The sequence below is a fragment of the Sebastes fasciatus genome, chromosome 20 (genome assembly GCF_043250625.1).
Source record: "Sebastes fasciatus isolate fSebFas1 chromosome 20, fSebFas1.pri, whole genome shotgun sequence".
Lineage (NCBI taxonomy): Eukaryota > Metazoa > Chordata > Actinopteri > Perciformes > Sebastidae > Sebastes > Sebastes fasciatus.
In genome coordinates, this window is record NC_133814.1 from 15634741 (window position 1) to 15660395 (window position 25655).

The 25655-nt window shown below is 38.3% G+C and overlaps 1 protein-coding gene across 1 annotated transcript; it reads left to right on the top strand.

Annotated features, from left to right (window-relative positions):
- The first annotated feature begins 387 nt into the window (after nucleotides 1-387).
- On the top strand, nucleotides 388-24693 carry gfra1b (gdnf family receptor alpha 1b). Its single transcript, XM_074620392.1, has 10 exons — nucleotides 388-994; nucleotides 2195-2509; nucleotides 3725-3808; nucleotides 15041-15219; nucleotides 15608-15780; nucleotides 15979-16088; nucleotides 17661-17795; nucleotides 18711-18910; nucleotides 22313-22360; nucleotides 22978-24693. The coding sequence occupies exons 1-10, from the start codon at nucleotides 886-888 to the stop codon at nucleotides 23128-23130; spliced, it is 1506 nt and encodes a 501-aa protein (XP_074476493.1). The 5' UTR covers nucleotides 388-885; the 3' UTR covers nucleotides 23131-24693.
- The last annotated feature ends 962 nt before the right edge of the window (nucleotides 24694-25655 follow it).

Sequence of the window (25655 nt, forward strand, 5' to 3'; positions counted from 1 at the left end):
ATACCCACTACTCTCTCAAATTAAAGTGCTGCAGGCTATTAATAGTGTCTATATACATGCTGAAGAGCTGAGCTGAACTGAGAGGACAAACTGCCTTCAGTGAGATACTGAGACACTTGAAAAATCACTGCAATTTAGCAGTTCTATAGGAAAATACACTTTAAATCTGTTCTCGTGTTGTGTGCAGGGCCTGCAGGTTACATAAATATATAATGGGGCTATTATAAGTGTGGATTTTTCCACACAGAGTTTAATAAGTGAACTCGATCCAGATGAAATGTTTCTTACAGATGTAACCTGCTCTGCCGCTGGCAAATCAATCTGTATGCAGTCGGATGTAAATTGAGGCTGTTAATGGGTTTATTAAGGTTATTGTGCATGCGCATAGTCGCGTGACGTCACGCCCTCACACGCACTGCATCCCGAGGAGCGTCTCAGTTTGTCATCAGAGTGGAGGACAGTCCGGATCAAACAGGGGCTTGTTTTTGTCTTTCCAACCTGCGGAACGGAATGGATTTTTCCAGCCTTTTTGAGGGATGTATCACTTAAACACAGTCCGATCAAAGCAGTGATGAAGTTAAAGTTAAATTAACACCTTAAATCTAGTTGGGCTGATTAGTTTTACTATGATTTTCTGACTCTTTTTGGTCGTAAAGTTTCGGATCCAAAACGCGGACGGAGCAGAGAGGAGTTGATGGGAGCAGCAGAGTGGAAAGTGGAAATGGTCTCTCCGTGTGTCTCACTTGTTCGCACGATGTGGTTTTAGCTGGCTGGACTCAGGTCGAGAGTTTTGGATTGTCACTGTTGGATCTACAACCGGATACATCATCAACAACACCTGAACTCACATCATCATCATGTGCAACAACCCGAAGAAAAGCGGATATGTGTGACAAATTTCTTTTAAACTCAGAAAATCCTCTTTTACGCAATCAAAAGTATCCTAAAAGCGCAATGATTTTAACAACTTTGGTCATGATATTGTCCTTCCCGGGTAAGTGACGCATTCATCTGTTGAATTTGCATATGTTAAGGCTATAATATATATATTAAAACTACTACTAATACGCGCAACAAACCGTGGCTGTGCGTAATTACGCACATCCATCCATGTTTGATCATGGTCTGATTGTTGAGGCACGATTGCAGAAAGTTTTTTTCTATAATGCTCATAATATCTTTGCGTATTATTTGGCAATAATACAACGAAGTATACTCTCCTATTAAATAATGTGAATTGACTTGATTGGTTACTTCACTGTGAAATACAGTGTGAAACCCTGCAGAAAGCACTATCCATTCAGATGTCCTGCATGCTCAGTATAGTGTGTATCTGTGTGCAAAAAGGTCCTATAGTGTCTGTGACAAGCTCCATTTGGTCCCATATCGATGGAATCAAACAAGCAAAAGTGAAAAAAAGGAAATTCATGCATTAATGAGGGTTTCTATTACAGTAATGGGTTTCATTGTTTACTTCAAACTACTGATATATTGCAAGTCTTTTTCTATAGATTTAAGGGCATATATTGGAAGCTAAATGGTTTCTGTTGTGCAGAATCTCTGGACTGCAAAAGCAAAGCTGCAAGTATAGGTAGACACCAATACTGATATCGGGTCGGTACCGACTCAAATGGCTGATCTGTTCAATTCAGCTCTATGTTCATATACTACATACATTATATACTGGAATTTTGATTCCTGTTGAAGTTTTGATCAATTTGTTGCTGAAAGGTTTACACGTGAACTGTAATTCCTGTTAATTTTGAAGATATTTTACCAAGTTGCTGGTGTACGACTTATTATTTTAATAATAAATAACAATTCAGTACATTTTTTTATCTACAATATGTATTTATTTGTCACATTTTGTGTTTTCTATTACAGTAATGGGTCTCATTGTTTCCTTCTACACTGGTCATGGTCAAACTACTGATATATTGCAAGTCTTTTTCTATAGATTTAAGGGCATATATTGGCAGCTAAATGGTTTCTGTTGTGCAGAATCTCTGGGTCGATCTATTCAATGCAGTTCTATGTTTATATACTACACGCATTATATACTGGAATTTGAATTCCTGTTTAAGTTTTGACCAATTAGCCTGTTGCGCTGTATAGAACAATGTTGGATACATTGTTGCACATCTGGAACACAAATCTTTTTCTGACTTCCTTTTCTTCTTGTTAAAACTCCCAGACTCGGTGTTCACCTTGAAGGCTGACGGCAGCAGCTCGTCGTCCTCTCGGTCAGCCCGTCTGGACTGCGTCAAGGCCAGTGAACAGTGTCTGAAGGAGTACAGCTGCAGCACCAAGTACCGGACCATGAGGCAGTGTGTGGCCGGCAGGGAGAGCAACTTCAGCGCGGTGACCGGTTCGGAGGCGCAGGGAGAGTGTCGCAGCGCCATAGACTCCATGAAGCAGAGCAACCTCAACAACTGCAGGTGTAGGAGAGGCATGAAGAAGGAGAAGAACTGCCTCCGGATCTTTTGGAGCATATTTCAGAGTTTGCAGGGTATTTATCACCATTTCAGCTCACTATACAAGTATGTTTATTTATGGTGGTGGAAGTATTCAGATTCCTTTTACTTTGGAAAAATAGTCCCCTTATAAGGAAAAGTCCTGCATTGAAAAATGTTACTAAGTAAAACTACAGAAATGTCAAAAATCAAAAGAAAAAGAACTGTATTATGCAGGCAGAATGGCCCCTGTCATTGTTATATGATAGTTTATGGATAATTATCACTTATGCATTAAGCAGTATTTCAAAGTGGAGCTGTTTTATTACTTGTAGGTAGATTAATATCATCACACTGTATGCTTTCTGTGTGAAATCTGAAATGGAGTGGAGAAAAAGGTACAATATTTTGCATCTGAAATGTAGTGAAAGTAGCTTAAAAAGGGGAAATACACAATGAAAGTACAAGTATACCTCAAATTTGTATTTCAAGTAGTTGAGTAAATGTACAGTTACTCTCCTTTTACTTTGGAAAAATATTCCCTTATAAGGAAAAGTCCTGCAGCCCCGAAATTTGTTTCTTAAGTAAAAGTACAGAAATGTCATTGTAAAAATGTAAGAATCAAAAGAAAAATAACTGTATCATGCAGGCAGAATGGCCCCCGTCATTGTTATATGATATTTTATGGATAATTATCACTTATGCATTAAGCAGTATTTCAAAGTGGAGCTATTTTACTACTTGTATAGGTAGATTAATAGGTCATCACACTGTATGCTTAAAGTGTGAAATCTGAAACTGCAAAGAAATGGTCAGATAAACGCAGTGGAGTAAAAGGTACAATATTTGCATCTGAAATGTAGTCAAAGTAGCTTAAAAAGGAAAATACACAAGGAAAGTACAAGTACAATGTACAGTTACTCTCAATGATAACGTTGAATTAATCCTCCTTTTCCTGTAAATCAGTCAAATTGCAGTAAGACACATTCTCATATTGTACTTGTATACACCAAACCAGTGTAAAAAGCTAAGTAAAGTGAACCTAAGGTCAACCTTCCTCATAAGTCCTATTGAGTAAATTACATGACAGAATATTAATGTTTACAAAACAAGCAAATGTCACTATGAGTAATTTAACAGATATTACCCATTTAGTATAATTGACAGGCTATAAGGTTAGAGTATCAGATAGCATCCACACACGCCACATATGTTTACTACACACACCATTTCAGGCACACATTGTTGACTGTCATTTTCTCCCCCTGCAGGTAATGATTTGCTGGAGTACTCTCCGTACGAATCAGTCAATAGCCGGCTCTCAGATATCTTCCGCCTGGCCCCCATCATAGCTGGTAAGATGCTGCTTTTTTTACGTCGCCGACATTCCTCACGTTTTAAGTTTGGACATTGTGGAAATAAGTCACTGCATACACAGAGCCATTACCTCTCAGTTGTGCTTTAAACCCCGCTTAAGTCACCACATCACCGCTCCAAATCTGTCACAATTTGACAACCACTCTTTTCTATTGCTGTCTGGTTTCAGGCTGCAGCTTTCAACGCCCATTACCCATCACAAAAGCTTTTATCTGCCACTGTGACCCGCCGTATACAAAGCAGAGTCATTTAGTATATTTCACTTTCAGCTCTCAAAGGAATGATGAGGTGGTTTGCGTGTTTTTCCACTGTCACAGTACTAATCCTGGAAGTAGCATTTATGTGCTAGTTTTGAATTAATTATACTTTTAGAGTAAAGTCTGTGTTGTTTGAGCTCCAGGAGCTTGCAGGGGCTGAATGCTATTAAAAAAAAAGGAACAGAAATGATGCTTTGCTGTGTGTTGTTGTGAATCTAAATGCCATACATGTCCTCAAATGTCAATGGAGTGCAGGTGGACTTGGGGAGCATACACCTAGGCAGGCCCATTTAGATCTGACACACATACACACACAGAGGAGCAATTAACCATCTGTCTGCGTTCAATGGCACTGATAGAACAAGAGCTGTGTGTGTGACTAGTGCAGCACTCTCTGGCACCCTTCGGTGTCGGGCTTTCTGGCTGGAGGAGGGCGTCTGCTGCACTGGCCAGCTACCATTTCAGTGAAAAAAAATGGTCATTTGATTCTCTCTCTCTCTCTCCCCTCTGGCGCTCCCTCTCTCTGTCTGGCTCTCGCTGTGATTGAATCCACTTAGCGTATCAAAGTGGCTCTGCTCCACATGCACTGACATAATGGCTAACTGTATTTCAAACAGCGAGTAAAGAAAAATTTATAGGAATTCGGATTTCTCTCCCCTGCGCTGGAATAGCACGCGAGACTAAGAGGAATTGCGAGAAAACTGAAAATGGGAAAAGTGGTTAAGGATTCATGAGGCTTTTCAGATAATGAGACTATAGTAATACAAAACAGGAATTATTAAAAGCCGAGAAGAAGCTTCAGGTCATTTGTAACAATAAAATCATTTGCTGGATCTATAGCTTAGATGAGACAGCAGATCCTACCGAACAAATGTTTTAATCTTGATTAAGATATATTCAGAAATCCGAGCTGCTAATGAGCTCCTCTATCAAAGTCAGCGACTTAGAATAAGGAAGACATGGCAGTTTGACTTGTGTTTTTCATCATTATTAGGTGCTATTATAAGAAATCGCACAATGTGTATGTGAGTATGTGAGCAACATTAATCAAGATGCAGAGATAGCTGGCCCTGAGTTCAACCAGTTTAATGTATAGCAGTGTGTAAACAGCCAAAGGCTCTAAGAAAAAATAAATCACTTAATGGGTTAGATATCAGGAATCCATTTGCCATAAGTGACCTCATTCCTGTCCGCAACTAAGCCGGGCCTCAGGCAGTGAAAAATAATGCACAGGAGAGCATACAATGATCCACACTATATCCCATATGTCAACTGCTATGATACTCACTACTCTGAATGGATGAAAATCAATGTTTGTTACTATATAAATTTAGTAAATTTTTTATTCCAAATAAGTTTCAGCAAATTAGATTTTATAAAACAAGAAATTGAATTAGCAGATGCACCTACTACCTACAGATTTATTTAACCCTTCCCTGTTTTTTATTTAATTGGATGTTATTTAATAGCTTTAATTGTACACATTTCGCCAGGTTTTCTCATATTATTACATTACTAAACATAAATATTCATCAACATGAAATCAACAATACTAATAGTCTATGTCTACGTCTACTAAGATTCTAAGTCTGTGAGGCTGCAAATCAGAGTTTGGCTCTAAATGGTAACAGCGATAAGCTATAACATGCTCACAATCACGATGCTAACATGCGGATGTTAAAGAGGTGTGCTCACCATGTTCTCCATCTTAATTTAGCATGCTAACATTTGCTAATGAGCACTAAACACACAAGCACAGTACAGCTGAGGCTGATGGGAATGTCATTAGTTTTGCAGCTATTTTGTCTATTAAACCAAAGTACTGGATAGATTGCATTTTTTACCTGAAAAGTCAGGAGACCACCAAAGTGATTACAAGTTATCCTGCCGGGGGCATGAATGTCTGTACCAAGTTTCAAGAAAAGAAAAGAAAAAGTTAGGGGATCGCTGAAGTCATTAATCACTCAAGGGACCATAAACATCTATCAAATAACATGACAAACCATCCAATAGTTGTTGACATATTTTAGTCTGGATCAAAGTGGTTGACTGACCGACAGACTGACATTACTATCCACAGACATATGCCAATAGTATGGCTAAAAACAAAGACAGCATGGTTAGTTTCCCACCAGTGGGCAACCTCCAGGTCTGAAAAGAGATGCGGAAGTGCCTTAAAGTTGCATTCTTTCATTTGCAAAAAGAAGTCTGATTGTATAGAAGTCTATGACAAAATGAGCCTACTTATCACTTGATTTATCACCTCAGGAAACATTGTAAACATGAGTTTATGGTCTCAATCACTAGTTTCAAGTCTTCTTCAGCATGATGTTCATTTAATAGATCATGGTCCCATTTAGAGTCAAATAGACCAAAAAGCAGGGGATTCTTTAGGGTGTGGTTACCTAGTAATTGACTGGTCGCTAACATGGCGTTGTCCGTGTTTTTGTCTTAGAACTTTAACCCTTTCACAGTGTGTTTTTCAGTTCATGAAAGTTAATTATAACCATTTTGGTCAATAGAAATGTCTTATTCAGCGTTCGGTTGTACTTAGCTCCACCCTCTACTGTCACTTCTGGTTCCAAAAAGATGGCGATGGCCAAAACCCAAGATTGCGATACCAAAATGCTTAACTCGAGGCTTCACAACGGCAGTCCACAAACCAATGGGTGACGTCACAGTGACTACGTCCATTTCTTATATACAGTCTATGATTCCCACTCATGCTGGACAATTGGTATGACTCCTCTCTGTTTTGAGTGCTACCAGTGTTGAGTCACATTTACGGCCTCTGCAGAAAGCTTCTCTTCTGATGAATTTATAACACTATTAATTCAAACTGAAAGGCGTGACATCCAAGCCAATAACTGCTAGAATATAGTCTCCAGGAACAGCTGCAATGAAATGCTGCGTCATTTAGAAAAATCGATGAACAAAAGCCTTTCAGAGATGTAACACAATGCTGTTGTGCAAACTGAGGGAACGATGGGACCTACAGAACTGCCCTTAACAAAAGGAAAAACAGCTTCTGTACAACACATTGTGTTTATGTCTTTAAAAATATAATTTACTTGGGGTACCTGAGGCCATCAACAAGGAAAAATCAAAGTCTTTACTAAATTCCACTGAGCCACAGACAACTTCAGGTGCAGCTTCTCTGTTAGGCTTCTTTGCAATCCCATAGCGAGAGCTGAGAAAAAGAAAGATTGCTGCAGGGCATATCTTGTACAATCACATTCCCAACTTATTACTCTATATGTAAGATGCTTTTTAGAGACAAGATGAACTGATCCTGCATTTCTTCAACAAGTCTGACACCAGTGGTATATAAATAACAGATCACAACCCAAGAGGATCTTTGGAGCAGCACATACTGTACGAGCAAGGGAATAAACTCATTTCATTCTGCTTTTTAGTATGTTCTCAATGCTTCCCTTTGAAAATGAAAAAACAGTTGAAATCACAATATATCACTACATTTGCATCCAGCGCTTGTGAATATAGACATGTCTCTATGCAGACACACCGCTTATACTCTATATTTCTATTAATAAACTCCTACCACTCATGTTCCTATGATGCTATGCACTATTAATTAACTGCATAAATGTTTTCAGTTTCAGAGGGATGAACTTCAAAAGTTTTCAAAAAGCCCTCCAGCCAGTTCCTCAATTTACATGTAAACAGCCACTCTCAGGTAATCTCACTAGTACTGTGTCATAACCACTGAGCCCAGTACCTATCCCCTCTCCTCCCAGTCTACGCTCGAAGCTCATCAGTAGTCTTGCGAAGAATCCAGTCGGTGAACAAGAGACGAAGCCTGGCCTGATGATTTTCCGTTGCAAAGATCTCCAGAATAATTCAGAGGGTCTAGTTGCCTAAAGCAACAGATTAATCCTCAGTAGTCTTTGTCCTCTGCCACTGGCCCCGGTCTGCCTGTGAACTATATATGAGCAAACTGCTCCAGCTGAACATCAGAGTATAGAAACACTTTTAATCTGCTGATCCTTTTTACACAAGACTGCTTTCAGCCATATCAGCGAATCATCTGAAGGCATTTCCTTTCACACACTTCTCCTTTGTTTTTCGTTCTGCCCCTCTGTGACCGCAGAATAACACAATTTATTCCAACCGAGTTAACCAGAGGAAGCTCGAAACCCAATAATAGACGCACAAGTTGTGGATTAGAAGTTTGAAATTCACTTAGATGCTGTGTAATCAAATATTAAAACTTAAGCATTCGGTGGCATGAAGTGAAACAAACTTTATCCTATTTATTAGCAAGCACATTGTATTTCAAAGTATTGCCTTCTTCATAATAGAAAGCATGAGATATCTGAACAGTGCATGATGCTCTTGTAGGGGAAACTGTGCAACACAATAACAAAAAAATCTAAGATGTTGAATGACCACCTGCAACATGACACACCGCATTTACAGTATTGCATTATACTGTACGAGTGTGCAGATGTAGGACGCAACAGGAAATGTCATTGTGACTGTAGAGGGCAACATGACAAAAAACGGTCATGACGAAATTTGTTTAGATTTGGAAAATTGCACGTCAATAGTTCATGTCCATCACACTAGGCAGCATTAAAATTGCACTTGAGAACACCTTCTTTTCCGCTCATGTTGAAGTGTCCTTGGACATCCCTGAACCCCAAATTGCTCCCAAGATCAGACCAGCACCTTGCATGGTAGCCCGCTGCCATCGGTGTGCGACTTTGTGTTAGAATGAAAAAAGAAATTGCAAATGTTGAGGTGTACCTGTATACCTGACACTTTGCTACTGTGTTTTGACAATTTGGCCACTTCATGCAAATCAAAAATAATAGTTGATCATATGAATCATGGCAAGAATGTCGTGGAGCAAATATTAGCCTCCCAAGTGGATATGCAATCACGGGCGAGGCGAGCAATGGCTAATCATGACTTTCAGATAAGAAAATAAATAAAAACGCTGTAGGCTGCAAGTGACACCGGATGATGTTTTCGGTCAGGCATGAAATTATTTGATGTGAGTTAACCGCACCCTGCACCCACACGCACAAACACGTATGTGTACAAACACTTAATCATTCTTCCTGTGTGCATTTCTGCTGCATAGAGACTCTCATCTACATGCAAATCACCCTGTGTGCACACATTCCCATACATTGACAGTGACATACACATCCTCTCAGTGCCTCAGGCTTCCCTTACATCTCTCAGATTGATAAACGTGCATAAATATGCAGGTTCATCGTTTTAACTGCTAATGCTTAAAAGTGTGAAGGAAGGAAAAAAGAGAGAGAAAGTTCCCTATAGTAATATTATTTGGCAACTGCTGATAGTGAGACAGTACGACAGAATTTTAAATCGCCATACTGAATATTACCCTTTGATCTTAGTGGATAATTCTTGACTTTCTGAAAAACAGAAGGCAAAAGTGATCCACATATCTGACTCATACTTCTGCAGGTGCAACTACAGCGATTGGCGCTCATACTTCCAGCTCCCCCTCCCATATCCTTAAACTTCATCTTATATCATAATCATACTGAATATGGCAGACATAAGCAATGCAGAGGCTATTACACTTCTGTTTAAATGAATACAGGATGAATGACTGACTGGAGGATTAAACGAAAAAAGAAAAATGAATAGCTGATGCGGTATAAACTAAGGGAGATTTTGCTAATTCCATGGGTGCACTTAATAAATGGGTCCTGGGTCTGGTCATAAATACTGAGACACTGGCGTGGATTTAGTGATGCTGGCAGGAAGCCTGATAGAAGGCAGGGTGCCATGAAGAAGTGGGCCTTGACCACTGCTGTTTTCTTTCCATTATGGGAGATGAAGAGGGCACTAAGTGAAGGGATACATTTAAATAATTAAATTAAATAAAACAGTGACACATTGTGAAGGAGGATTTTAGACCATTAATCTAGACAGCATATAGAGACTCTGAGTCTGCAATTCAGTTATGTTATCAGTCTTCGAGATAGGGAATTTTGCAGGAAATAAAATAAACTGTAGCATCAGGACAGGTTTAGATATTTTGTGTAAACATTATGTGTTAAATATACATAATATACACACTTTTGGCTGCAATATGACTGGACTCAGGTGCAAAAAAAGTTGTCATTCATATTTCACCTCTGAGAAAATAAACTCACCTCACTGTGTGCCATAAAAAAATAGGCATCATCTGCATAAAAAGGTAGTTTGTTGATACTTGGAGACAATGCTTCAGAAAGGGAATGTAAGACTAATAATATTATAACTGCATTATAACGATAATAATTTTAGTGAATGCTTAACTCAACCCTCTTAAAACTGTTACAAACAGAACTGTCAAAGGACAATGCAATTTAAAAATGTATCAATATCAGAATGTTTTTATTAACAGAATTCAAGTCTACAATACTACTACTACCAACTTTGTTCTCAGTGGTATGCCCCAACAATGCTGGCCAGCTTCATTGACCGAGAACTGACCCTGTGCAGTGGGCTAATCCACTTTTTAAATGCACGTTGCCTCGAGATCTCCATGCACTCAGCTGGCTCTTGACATTTGGTCTGATGGTCACACTCTAATACTCTGTATTACGATAATCTGTGTTCCATGGATATACAGTATATAAGAGGATTTTGTCAGACACAGATGAAAAAGGGCAATTCCATGACCACATGTTCCTATCCATATTCTTGAATTACATTCAGAGAACGAAGAAAAAGTAGGCTCCACACTGCTACACTGGAATTAGACCCTATAGAGAAAGGAGGTTTACAGTAAGGACCAGCTCTACTGCTTCTGATCTCACCGCCCCTACAGGAAATTCTGTTAGTGCTCTTTATTCCATGTTTCCTGTGCAAAGAGATGGTTAATCCATCTAAGCCTACATCTATAGACATAAGCAAAAAGAAATATTGGGATTTGCACAATCTGATCCCTGGATGCTGTAAACCATGCAGTCATGTTCTGGCGCTTCTTTAGCATCAGCGTTGTTGTTTGCTAGTGTGATTGTAGTTACATCAAAGTCTGTGTGCGATGGCCATTTTGTTAGTATTTTTTGACAGTTTATAGATCAAACAATGAATCAACTAACTAATATTAAATACAGCCTAACTGTTAGTCACAATCCTATTTTTTCTCATTAATGCAGAAGTGGGTAGAATTGGAGCAAATATGATTTTAAAAAAGTTATATTTTTATCAAACGGTCACTATATCCAGACAGTAGTGCATGAGACAGGTAATCAGAAAAAAAATCATGTGTCTCTGTGTCCTCCGGTGTCCTCTGGTGCTCCCAATGGCATCTGCAAGATTTCACAGACCGGAGGCAAACAACCAATCAGAGCGAAAACTGGAGCTATGCCGTCTCTGAGCAGCTGTCAATCAAAAAACTCTGATCAAACAGTCAAACTAGGCATTGCTGATCAAATATGAAGCAATATTCTGTTACTGTAATGCCTATTTCTCGCATAAAATGTTTTCAGAAACATCTTGTAGTGTACTGTTTAGCTGTAAAATGAGAAAGTTTGTGACCCGGTAACCATGTTGAGATAAGTTGAGAAAATACCAAGCACCGCCCACCAGCCGGTGCACAGCCAATAGGAACGCTCAATAGAAACGCTCTCTCTCTGAAATAAATTGTGATTGGCCAAAGTCTTCCGTCATGAGTTCCATTTTTTAAAGCCTGAAGACAGAGCCATGAGGAGGTGCAGAAGTCTAGTTTTCTCTCAGAACACTTGAATTACAATATGCTGAAAGGTTATTATGGATTTATTGCCCAATGATGCCAAAAACATTCTGCCTACTGCAGGTTTAATTTTTGATTTTGTCTACCAGCAGTTTTCCAATATATACACAGTGCTGTAGAGGCCAGATGTAATTACATATGAAAAATTATGTACTGCTAAACTTTCACTGGCATTTCATAATTGAGGGCATTACAAACATTAAAAGGACGTCTTGGCAGCTGTACAATATACAAGTTTGGCTCTCATATTCTTACGTTCACTATTGTGAACGCAGCCCCCCAGGACAACATAATTAACCTCTTCTTTGAGATTCATATTGAACCCTACCTGGCTGGCGGTCTTTCAAAAGGTCTTTTGTATCAACCTATTAGAGGTCAAAGGGTCAGATTCCAGTGTTTGCTACACCGGCTTCTTATTTGGTCTGCATCAATGGCAACATGGTGGTTTTGCTCAGGGGGTGCAACTTAAGAAGGCTGAGTGACATTTGTTTTTTCTTAAGCCGGTAGCTCTTTTAACAAGATATGTATTTCAGGCGGACATATAGGATTGCAGCTTGGTATGCTTGGCGGTGCTTCAAGGTCAATAGACTAATGATACAAGAAACTACAATAACAAGAATCATTTTTGAAGTTGATGAGCTTTAGAGATCAATTTAAAAATGCCATTTATCTCTGCATTTTATAGAGAAATATGACAATAAATACATTAAGACAGTAATAAGAATATAGAAACAAGACTGATTTCTTGCAACATATAATAATATAATCTTCAACATAGCACTGTTAATATGACTCATTGCCAGTGTTAAATTACTTAATAGCCAGACATTTGATAAACAAAATTATCCCATTTCTGATAGGTGAGGTGCTGCTCTTCATGTGGGAGATTTGAATAAAGTAGTTGTTGAACTTTGCTATATCAACAATATCATGATTCTCCCATGAACTTGAATGTGGTCTTAGAAATAGTGAAACATATAATATACTCCAGAAACAGAGAAAACGTGACCCCAAAATGAGCTTATTAAATGCAAAAGATGCTCCTGATAGAAAAGGTTTTTTCCTGCCGTGGGGTGTTGCGTCTATACGGAGTCATATAGTGACCTACTGTTCACCTTCAACCTTCTTACTCACACTTAGCTCTGGCCGTCTGCTACATCCACTCACATATTCGAATCCAAGAGTAAGAACTATTTTAAAAAGTGTGTTTTTAATACAACTAAAGGTAAGCATTTTGCTCTCGGTAACTGTAATTGAGGTAGGACTGTCACACCTATGGCCCTAGAGTTACAAACAGTCACTAAAGGATCGCAGCCCACATCTCTAGGCACTTGTCAGATGTAAGTAATGGGTTTTGTAATGTGTGATTAACCCAAGGTTCAAGAATGTATTCAGATTTAATCATGGCTCATTCTGTGGTGCATGAAAGAGTGCAGTGAGCTTCGATTCCACCTCAAAAGGCAGAATTACAGAATTCATTCTTCCATATCGAGGCTGAGGATACAGTGTGTTGCTGTGCAGAACTCAGTCGAGCAGGAAGGACTTTATACCAACAAATAAGAAAAATTTGATGTGAGAGTCATTATGTTGCCCATAGAGTGCTTTTGCTGTGCTGTGATGGAAAGACAGGCATACTGGGATGGAAGCAAAGATGGTTTACGTAACTCAAAGCGAAGGAAAATGCACTGCGTCTGAGCAGGTGTTTGTATTTTCACGGCGTACATTGCTGTGATTTCTGTAAGGCTGAGGACATCAAAATCACCTTGAATTACACGCATAAGATCTGATGAGATGAGCATCATACTTTTTGGTAATGCTCTGATTATTAAGGGTTTGAGCTTTTGTCTATTTCAGAGAAATGAGAGGTCACAGTGTGGTCTAACTGTGGCTTTCTGTTGCAACACACAGTGGTTTGATCATAAATGCCAGACCTAATGAGGTCTGAGATCTGATAACAACCTGAAGTACACCATTTAGCCCGAGAATTTGAGTTCAAACGTGTAACAAAGCAATTGTAACAAACGGAGCAACTGGAGCAACAAATTGGTGTAATAATTCATAATGAAACCCTCTGTAAAAGATGTCTTTATTTATATAATGTTGTGTTTGCAAATACAAGCATGACTGAGTTCACCCACAGCTCTCATACACCCACCTTTTTCAGTTTAGAACAGACGTACAGTAAATGAGGAAATTCTAGTACAGGCCAATATTTGGATATTGCGTAAAGATTTGTTTCGTCTTTGACTCTAAGCTGCAACGTATTCCTCATTTTCTGTGCGTTTTCCTACGAATGTCCCGCAACACGCGACGCACGTGTCAATTTCCGCTTGTTACATGCATACAGTCTTTTCAAAATAAACTTCCATCTTCACAGGAAACAACTTGGTAAGGTTTAGGCTACAAAACTACTTATTTAGGTTTAGGAAAAGATTGTGGTTTGGGATAAAATAACTTCGGAAGTGGTGTAACTTAAGAACGGAAGTTACGTGACAGGCTTCTGGTTTCACACAGGGTATAAACGGCGGTCTCCTGGTTGAAAGTCCTGTGTTTTTTGACCGACCCATCCACCCCAACCTCCTCACAATGCAGCGTTTGTCGCTCTTTATACTTCCTAGTCCACAATTGATTTTGTGGTATATATACATATTACAGTGCATTACTTTTCATAGTGAAAGCTACAAACCGTGTATGAGAACAGCCTGCTTTAAGATGGATAGTCCACTTCCCATCATTTGGATAATTCATGTCCATAGTGACACAATATATTTTATTTTATCTACACAAGAGTGTATTTTCCAATGCACACTAAGAGATACTTAGAAACTTCCTTAGAACTGTGGGTGGAAATGGTGCAATGTAATTAAACTGTCAGGGACACAGGTAAGAGGTAAGGGAACTGTATTACATAGTGAAAAATGATGGTGGAAAATGAGGATAATGAAGGTAACATTCCTTTAAGTAATTGCACTGCAGGACAATATTTCCTCATGATGCCTTTCTTTCTCTTTTCCACTTCAATTAACTCTCAAATATCTCTCTACATTTTTCTCCATCTCTTGCCTGCACTGTATCCTCTCATCTAATTCACTCACGACGACCATGTTCATCTTGAAGCGCTAATCATTTATGATGCGTAAACAGCAATGCAACCTGTGTAAGAAAGCAATAATTCTTACATGAGGGAAATGTCTCCTCTCTCTTAGTTGAGCCTGCATCTACAAAAGAGAACAACTGTCTGAACGCTGCCAAGGCCTGTAACCTGAATGACACGTGTAAGAAATACCGCTCGGCATACATCAACCCCTGTACTAGCAGGGTGTCTGCTTCGGAGGTCTGCAACAAGCGCAAGTGCCACAAGGCCCTACGACAGTTCTTTGACAAGGTAATTAAGCATGTTAATTCTGAGAGCTATTTGCAGCTTTTTTTTGGTCAAATCAACATCAAACCAGATGTAAAATGTCAAAGGAAAAAATGCTATTTTAAGTGCAATTTCACATTAAGGCGACCTTGAATCTCTCGGTAAAAGTCTCAGTAACTTATCATAACAACTCCACTAAAAGCCTTAGTGGATCTGAAGTCTCTATGTTCACATTTTTGTCACTATATAACTACAAGGTATTTATAAACTGGGTAAGGTAAGTTACTCAACTACTCTAGTACAGATGGAAGCTGCATCGGAAGTTGAAGATGTTTTTTTTAGACGGCAAGGAAGAGGAACGTTTTGCAAATATCGATAGCAACCTTTTTTTTCTTTTCTTTCCAAAATAAAGGTCCCATCTAAATACAGCTATGGGATGCTGTTTTGCGCCTGTCCAACAGGGGATCAGACGGCATGTGCAGAACGCCGACGACAAACAATTGTACCCATCTGCTCCTATGAGGATAAAGACAAACCTAACTGTCTGTCTCTTCAGAACACATGCAAGACCAACTACATCTGCAGGTAAGAAGGCACTTAATAGACTTCATCTTTTTTTGCAAATATGCAGTCTAATGTACTTCATACTAGTGTTTGTTTTTACTATAAATTATTGAACCATTGCTCATAAATTTGACAAAGTACTTAGCCGAGTATAAACTTGATATCTTATAACAGCATCAGGGAATTAGCATTTATAATTTGTATCTCTATTGTTTTTAGGTCAAGGCTGGCAGACTTCATCAGCAACTGTCAGCCAGAAGCTCACTCCATATCCGGCTGTCTGAGGGAGAGCTATGCTGACTGTTTGCTGTCTTACTCGGGTCTTATTGGTAAGTTCTCTCTCTGAGGCATTTTTAAATTGGCTTCAGAATTTGCTAGATAAATTATAAAGCTAGACTGGTAACTGGATCTAAAGTTGGGCTACTAATGGTATTTCTTACGATTTGCTTTGTGCCCGTGTTGTTGCTCAACAATCTGTGAAATCTATACAGATGAACTTGCTGCAAGGCAGTTTTTTTTAAATCTACATTATTTGTCAGTCTTTAGCTATCAAACTTGTTTCTATTTTTTTTCTTTATAAGCAGTGTGATTAGAAGTGAAGCATATAGCTTTAATCAGATTTTTTGTTTTTCCTAAACCAAAAGATAACAGAAACCCATTAAATATGCTGCACAGTTGAACAGAATATAAGCTTTAAAGCTAAAAGTACATCTATGATGCAGATATGAATGAACAGAAAACGCAAACCATGAACCCCACCATTATCGCTAAACATACTATGCCATTTTATTATTGCATTATTGCAGTGGCACTGCTTCATTGTAGGCGTGTATGCTAACCCGCAAGCTGTGTATCAGTTCATTTACAGATGTTAACTAGCAAGCCTTATCTTAATTTATTCTCCCCAGTGGAGATTATGGCACCAGATCAACTAGGCAGGCCGACAGCTGAGATCGCAGTTGATAAACCCCAAATATATAGGATCTACATGATGGCACAGTTTATTATAGCGCTGTGTAGTGCTCAATTTCTTTTATTCAGTCTTTCTTCCATCAGCAGGTTTCATTATGTAGAAACGAAACATGTTGAGTTTTAGTAATGAGATTTGAATGAAGGGCAACAGTGACCAATTGGAAACTCAACAGGCATTTTAATCTACACCATTCATATTCTACTTCACACATGTTACACCCTCTAATGAGGTCCCCTGGTTTAACCACTCCTTTCTGTCTCTGCACACAGATATCTGCATGTACTTGTACAGCTAATAAGTAGGGATGCACCAATACCGGATCAAATATCTGTATTTCTTTGTCACATTTAGTTTTATAAAGTTATGAAAGCAATGTTTAAGTCAAACTTGATGTTGCCTTACACATAAAAGAATGATCCCAGTCACTTCCACACAGCGAGGCATACAGCTTATTGATTAAACACTGGTATCGGATCGGTACTCGATATCCGCCGACACCCAAAGCCCAGGTGTCGCTATCGGTATTGTTCCATCAAGATGACTTTCTGCCATTGAAGTACAATGTGTGCCAGTTTTGATCACAACTGTTGACTCCCAATAGATGGTAAGCAACAACAAACAACATGATGCAGCAGGTTGTTGTCAGCGTCAAGGCGGTAGAGGGTAAGGTTGATGGGTTGCATCCATTCTGCCAGTAACACTATTTAAAAGGTTGAAGCCTTTGTAAAATAGAATTATAGTTATGCATCATAACAAAACTCTACAATGAGGTACCCTGCAATTCACTGCAAGTTCTGTAGCACTTTTCATTGGCTGACCTGAACATTCAAATTTCAGTGTGAAGCCAAAAGAGTCCTGTTTAACAACTATGACAGTGGGACTACAGTTACGATGACTAACAATGGTTTTCTTCTCTTTTATGCTGCAGGTACGGTGATGACACCCAATTACATGCGATCACTTGGTATTAGCCTGTCACCATGGTGTGACTGCGGCAGCAGCGGGAACAGCAAGCCAGACTGTGATAGATTTGCTGAGCTTTTCACCACCAATCGATGCCTACGTGAGTTCCCGTACTGCAGACATTCAAATTTCCTTCCTACCTTGCACTATTCTTCACTGCATAAGGCTAAATTGACTATTAGATAGAGGAGATAATGACTAGAATCTGGAATATGTGATGGTCTATCTTCCTTCATATACAATTTCTGTTACTTTAACTGTTGTATAAGCAACAACATTTATTTGTTTTTTTCACTCATACTGTATGTGAGTATGAGTGGCAGTCTGGCATTTCCACATTCAAACTCCAAGTCATGAAAATATAACAACAGAGCAATTTTAGTTGAATGGCAGTGTCCTAAATGGCTTTGACAATAATTCATGCCCAATCGTTTTTTTTATTGTGATTAAGACTAGATAATACAAGGAGTTTTCGCCCACATTTTATTTTGCTCATTGAAAAAAAGGTATCTTCGATTAAATGTTAAATTAATGATGAGAAAATTACATTACGTAAATTATTTTAGAAGCTTTTCTTATTTCAGGCAGTTATGAAGTTCATCTTTGTGAATCATAGCCATTATAGGCAGACACTGCTTTTAAAAAGCCTCTTGAGAAAGGTTAAGTAATCTCTTCTCCTACACAATTATCTAAAGTATCAATTATAAGCAGCTTTTAGTTGGACATGAACAAAATGTTTTGGGCCATGCCACTTGCTCTTATTTTCAAGGCGAGGACGTAAGAGCTCTGCGAACTTGTTAGATGTGCTGACTGTAATATTAAAAACGAGGCTCAGAGGGCAATCTGGATAATGCTTATATTAGCCAACATGTAATTTTAACATTCTACAACTGAATCAAGGTAATGACATTGGATGTTTATTTATCCATACAATTTAATTGTATAATGCTTAGACAAATATAGATTTTGTAAAGGATCAAGAATGCCACTAATGAATACTAATATATTCTTACAGGTAATGCCATCCAGGCATTTGGCAATGGTACTGATGTTGGAGTTTGGCAACCCCAACCGCCCATTCAGCCTACTGTGCTAGAGCCTAGCATCACTCGGAGGGGTAAAGACCGAACCAATAACGGACTGGATGCACTGACGGACATGACCAAACTGGATCTTGATGACAACTCATTATATCACATCTGTGGGACCTTACAGGTGAAGTAGAGTTTAAAAGTAGAGTTTCTGTGTTTGAATATAGGCTGCATCTTTTTTTCTGACTTACAACACTGATGTTATATTTCAAAATAAATAATAGTATAGAGAGAGAAGTGGAGCTTAAATCACTGCATAGTTTTTGATAATATTAAAAAGCGTAGGGCTGCAACTAATGATTATTTTCATTGTTGATTAATCTGTTGATTATTTTCTTGATTAATCGATTAGTTGTTTGGTTTATAAATTGTCAGAAAATGGTGAAAAATGTTGATCAGTGTTTCCCACAGCCCAATATGACGTTGTCAAATGTCTTGTTTTGTCTACATCTCAAAGATATTCAGTTTACCGTCATAGAGGAGTTAAGAAACCAGAAGATATTCACATTTAAGAAGCTGAAATCAGAGGACTTTTTGATTGAACTAATTTATTAATTGTTGTGGCTCTAAAAAAAAAGTCACCAACTAAATCTGTCTCTGTGAGATCTGAGAGAAGGGTTGAAAAAAATCAAGTTGCATTTATCTTAATTGTTTAATGTATTTTTCATTTTACTCCATTATGGCTCAAACATACCTCAAGAGAAAGCACAAACAAATCCAAAGGAACAAGCAACATGTTGATGCCACCATCTCGTCCACTCAGCAGTACATTTTATTTGACTGCATACCGAAGTTTATAGTTCAATATAAACTTTTCAGTGTGAAAGTCAAATTGGGTAGCTCTATTATTTGGAGATTTCTGGCAGCATATACCTCCACTGATCTCATTAATGGTGAAACGTATAAGGAATTACTTGCTGAAACAAAAGGGTACAGCTACATTGCAAGGTAATTAGTTTCAATTATCATAATAACTACTTATCTCAATGCAGTCACAGTTAGTGGCTGTGCCGCTTGTTTATACTAAAAAAGAAAAAAAACACTGCTGTGCCATTTTTGAGGGGAAAATAAAAGAACAAACATGAAATCCTTACACACCACAACAAATGTTTTGATTAGTTTCCAGGCTTTTCATCCCTGTACAAATTTTGAAGCCATCAGAAAACCTCTCAAAACTTCAGAGAGAAAGTGCCCGAATCTAAATTGAGACCTAAATATCAGGTAGAGATCTATTCAGAGCTTCTGTCTGAGTGTCAGACAGGCCGGCTCTGTCACCTTGATGGATCAGGGACGGTTTTACGATGGCATGCACAGAATCCCCCCTCCTGGGCAGAAAGATGAGACGTCAGTGTGGAGTCAGAGTTTCCAAAGCTGTCATGTCAAAGCTAATTGGTTGCCACAGTAACGTCAGAAATGGCCCAAAGGGGTAGTGTTGTCTGTGTGTGTGTGTGTGTGTGTGTGTGTGTGTGTGTGTGTGTGCACTGGGACACTGTATCATTGTAAGGATGTACCACATTTTGTCACCCAGATGGAGGTTTATGTTTACTTAAATCCATGTTAGCTTTTCTAACAACTATAGCTGCTCATGGCTAAATTATGTAAATGTCAATGCTGACTGCTGGCATTGGACACACACTTAGTGAAAATAACTGAGCATAATTCCGAGAGGACTGAGTTGCTCTGACAGTGACTCAACTCAAAAATGTAAGCTTTACAAAGCAGAGATCAAAAGTTCATTTTTAACCTTGGAAACCGTAGTTGACGAAACAATCTCCATTTAATAGCTGCGTATGAAGTTTGCACAGTTGACCTGCATTGTAAAATGTGTAAAATCTCCACATTTTTCATCTCCATTAAAGAGTTTTTCAACTACTGATGAACTTTTAATCTTGAATTTTAAGCCAACGTGGATGAGAAATCCTTCAAACGCTCAGAAAAAATGAAATCACTGCGCAAACTCCATCTGCTGAGGAAGATCGTGTGATACGATCGAATGCTCCAAAACAGCCAACTACTAAATTGACCATGTGGTGACATTGTTATGTCATTTACGAAAGGTAGTCGTGCGTGGTGGGAATCACCACTATACAATATTATCATGATATTTAGGTCCCGATACGATCTTACTACCATTTTAAACATTTTGCGATGTGCTATATGAGTACTACAATAAGATATATTGCGCAAAATATCGCAATACTATGCTGTATTGATTTTTTCACCACACCTAATAGTCATAGTTTTTCACTGTAGACTGAAATCTTTTCTTAGATCTGACTTATTTAATTCAACATGTGTCCAACCATATGCATGAGAACACAAATTTCCGAGACTTTGTTTCCAAAAAAATTCCAATGTGATACCAGAAATGTTTATAGCAGTCAGATAAATGACATGCAAATGGTAATTAGTTTTGAAATATCAATTGCAATTGTAGAAAATCTATTTAATGTGCTGACATTTACATCATAAATTGCATGTTCTGCTTAAATGTCCTTTTACTCCATGCTCCTTTGGAACAGGTTTGGCCTCACTAACACACTTCAGACCTCTGCTATTCTCTTCTGATAAATACTATGGGGCTATATTTTTAAATGAGATCATATCACAGACTTTAAGGGAGACAATCTATCATATTGGCTTTTAATGGCGATAATATGATTTATCGCCGGTAAAACCATCCTCCAGGAGGAAAGACCTCCTATAGAGCAATTAATCACTCTTCTCCAGAATCCTGGTTCACAGAATTCGTTCTACTTAAGAACCAATGCGTGGAGTGTTTATTATGTTCCCAAACCACCATAGAGTCACTTTATCATTTCCTGTACTCCATCTCTGTATCTCTGAGTGTGTATTTTGTTTGTTTGTGGGTATTTTTATGTGTGTGGCTGAAAAGGTTTGGAAGAAAAGTTTTTAAGTGTATTAAACTGTCATAACCTTGAGCTGGCACAAACGGAATCTCACACAGAAAAACGTTTACACAAACACACACACTCAAATCTTACACGTCTTGCTCGAGGCGGAGGATTATACAAAGAGGTCCATGTAGGTCTAAACTATGGGAATTGGTGGGCTCTGAAAGTATTATCATAAATCTTATTGTTGTGTGTTTTTTGATGCACAACTGTGGCAGTGGGAGTTTGGCTAGATGCAGTAATGATTTTGCTCGACCTTGTTTTTACTTTGAACACAATGCCCTTCCTTTAGCCACAGTTCAACTTCCAGACAAAGACCATTTATTCATCCCGCTACACGGAGACTGGCTAAATGAATGATAATGTCTGCTGTATATTTCATACCATTTTTACACCATGGTTACGGCACATGTATGCCATATAACCAGGTTTGATTCCAACCTTAGGACCTTTGTTGCATGTCATACCCCCCTCTCTCTCTCTCTCTACCCCATTTCCAGTCTGCCTCTACACTGTCATCTGTCTAATAAAGGCAAAACATGCCAAAAAATAATCTTACAAAAGAAATAAATTAATGTTAATGTTTCTCTGCCTTATTTTCTTCCTTTCAGGCCCAAAAACTGGTGTCAAATCTAACAGTGGATACTGCTCAATGTGTGGTAAGAACTGTTTCACTCTAGAGCCCGAACAACAGATTTGTGAGGCCCGTAAAGATATTGATAATAAAAGTTATAAAAGATCTGATATTATTAAGACATTATATAAAATATTTTATATGGATGCTTTCAATATCGTTATTAAAGAATAAAAAATATGCACTGAGCTCAACATATTACAGTCAAAAAAGAAACTAGTAAATGCTCTACGGTAGACAAAGTCTGTAATGGAAAGTTGTTAATACTGCTAACATATCATATTACAGCATTTCTGTCCTGCAATTTCTTGATACTTAACAGCTGACAAATGCAGAAACACAGACGAATCTGTCGCCACACTATCTTCTCCATCTTCACTTTTCCATCTTATGTGTAAAAACCTTTTGCCAGCGTTTCCACTCAGGTTTCTTTATGCACAAATTGAAAATGTGCAATGTAGATAAAAGAATATTTTTGACCTGACTTTCAAGGCCATCTATATCTATACCATATATTTTCTATGCTACACATATTGTGATCCTTTAAATCTCAGATTCTTGTTGAAAAAGTATACATTTCAAAATGTTTTTGTCATCTTCCCACTCAATGAAACACTAAAGCTATGTTTTTTTCCCCCTCAGAACCATCAACTGGATGAGTCTAATGACTCAAACGCCATTGCTAGAAGCTCAGCAGCTGACCTCACCGGCTTACACCCCTTGAGTATGCTCCTCGCCCTCGGCTTTGCTTTAACACCAATACCATTACGGCTGGAAGGTTCCCAGCTTTTGTAGGATCTAAGGACTACGGATCAACACTCTTCTCTCGAGAAGTGATTCAACTCATTTTGATTTAAACATTTGCCAAAGTTTGCCACCTGCATTTTTTTCTTGAAATGGAAATGAGCGTCACAGCGCAGTAAGAGTGCCGAAATCATAGACAAACGGTGGATTATATCTGAGGAGTCCATGTTGACTGTTGCTGAAAACAGACCCGCTGAATCTGTTGCTGTGATATCAGCTTGTTTGCCTTCCATGCCTTGTGGGAGCAATTTGGTGACTTCAAGAATCAGATTCACGCTGAGGAACACTCATTTTTTTCAGAGTTAAACCCTGTGATCTGATAAACATGTGAATAAATTCACTTATTTTGGAATGTGTTGCAATCAGTGCACATTTGACTGAACGGACTGCCAATGTGCTGAACAGTCTTTTGGAGATAAAGTGGATCGTCCTCTGCATAACATGTGCTTGGATTTGTCCAACCAATTAACCTGCTTTAGTTCAACAAAAGGAAAACTAAGTGTTATTTAGAAGTGCTGATCTATAATATGTCACAAGGGACAACTAACACATTTCATAGACACACTGAATGGAATATTAAATATTTTAAATCATTTAAAAATCCCATAACATTTTGTCAGAGTATCCTCAAAGGACAAAGACATATCAGCCAGAGGAAAGTAACAATTTCACTTCTACATGTCCGGTACTAGATATATAGATCAGTTTTGTAGATTTATTTGATTGTTATGGTGGTTTGTGGCCTCTAAAAGAACATTTTGTACATATGATACATAAAGTGTACACTCTATTACAGTATGCTGCCGTTAGCTTGTAACATATTGTCTGTAATGTTTTTAAGAGTATTTGTTAGTATCTGGTGACTGAGGCCTGTCAGCATTATCCAGTGTAGCTATGATTTATAAAAATGTGATGGGGTACGGTTCTTTAATCATGTGGTTACAGATATGACTATTGTGTGATTATATTTTGATTGCAAAGTGCATAATGTTATCTTAAACAGTATTTTTCTTGAGGAATAGCAAACTATCTGTAACAGCAACAACATAAAGAATTTACAAAAAAGTGTTTTTAAATGGCTTAAATGAAGTAATGTTATTTTTCTGTTCTATTGAAAGTGAAAACGTCGTGACGGTTTGATCCAGATTCTTCAGACTGCCTGTTTGATTTGATTTTTGTGGTCGATAGCAAAATGACAGGGGTTTGATTTATTAAAGAATGTGTACATATCCACAAGTAGAGCAAATGCCAAAAGACAAAAGCCAGTAGACATAAATTGCTAGCAATTACTACTGATGCAAATGAAGGACAAGATGAAAACACTTCCATAGATATTTAAATGACCCCCTAATTATCGAAGACATTCAAAGAATGTACAACATAATGACAATGAACACTGAACACTTGTTTTTAAACATCCTTGCCATTTCTAAAAATGTGTGAAATGTGTCCGTTAAAAATCACTTCCATGTAGACATCTTAATGATGCACTTCTTTTTCTAGATTGTGTATCAGTTTTGTTTTTGCTTTTAAAGGTTTTGGTAAAAATAAAAATACTACATAACTGCTTATCTAATTTGAACTATGGATATTACTAGCATAAACTTGACGACATCTCATATAGGAGGCCACTTTTATGTACAGGTAGCCATGAAAAATTTAAAATTTGGTTGTTCAGTGTTTGCCAAACAGCTGAAATAAAAATGGTGAACAGACTCATGCTGGTTTCTACTATCAACAGCAAATGTTACCTCCTGTTTTTGGCTCATATCATTCCTTTTCCTCAATGCTAGGCTATCTGTATTTTTAGCAACTGGAAGGGACTCTTGTAAAGCAGGATTATAAGATAGCACCAGACCGCTATTGTCAGTCAGATCACATCAGTCCCGGTGCGGAGTGACACAGGCGGACAAGGACGCAGCCTGTAGAGGACGGACTGCTCAGTGGACAGGATGAGGACACGTCTCGCCAAGAATATGCCACACCTGTTTTGGCACCATGATGGAACACTCGACCTAGAGACAGAGCCTACGATTTATTAGAAGTGTCAAAGGACCGAAAGGGCCAAAATATCCTCCGCATGTTATGCATGAGATGTAAATGACAACTGTCCATTTGAACTGATATAGAAGTGATTGAAGTGATTGAAGAGAGTCCAACACGTTACTTCTAACAAATCCTTGCCAGTTGTTTTAATATTTTGGAGAGCCTGGATTGCTTTCCTGTCTATCCTGATTTTCCCTGGTTTTCCACGAGAACCCGACATGTTTTTGCCTTACGGTTGAGTACACAGAGTAACCAGTTATCTCTCTTTTCAAATCCTTGTAATAATTTGGGACTAAACAAAACATGAACAACGAATCATTCAAAATTTTGGGAGATATGATTATTCGCTTTTTGGCAAACGACATCAAACTTCATAAAAAGACCAACACCAACAATGAATTGGTCCTATTAGTATTGTCTGTGTAGCCAAAGCTTGATATAGCTTATTCCTCTGTGCCATAGAGCTTTAT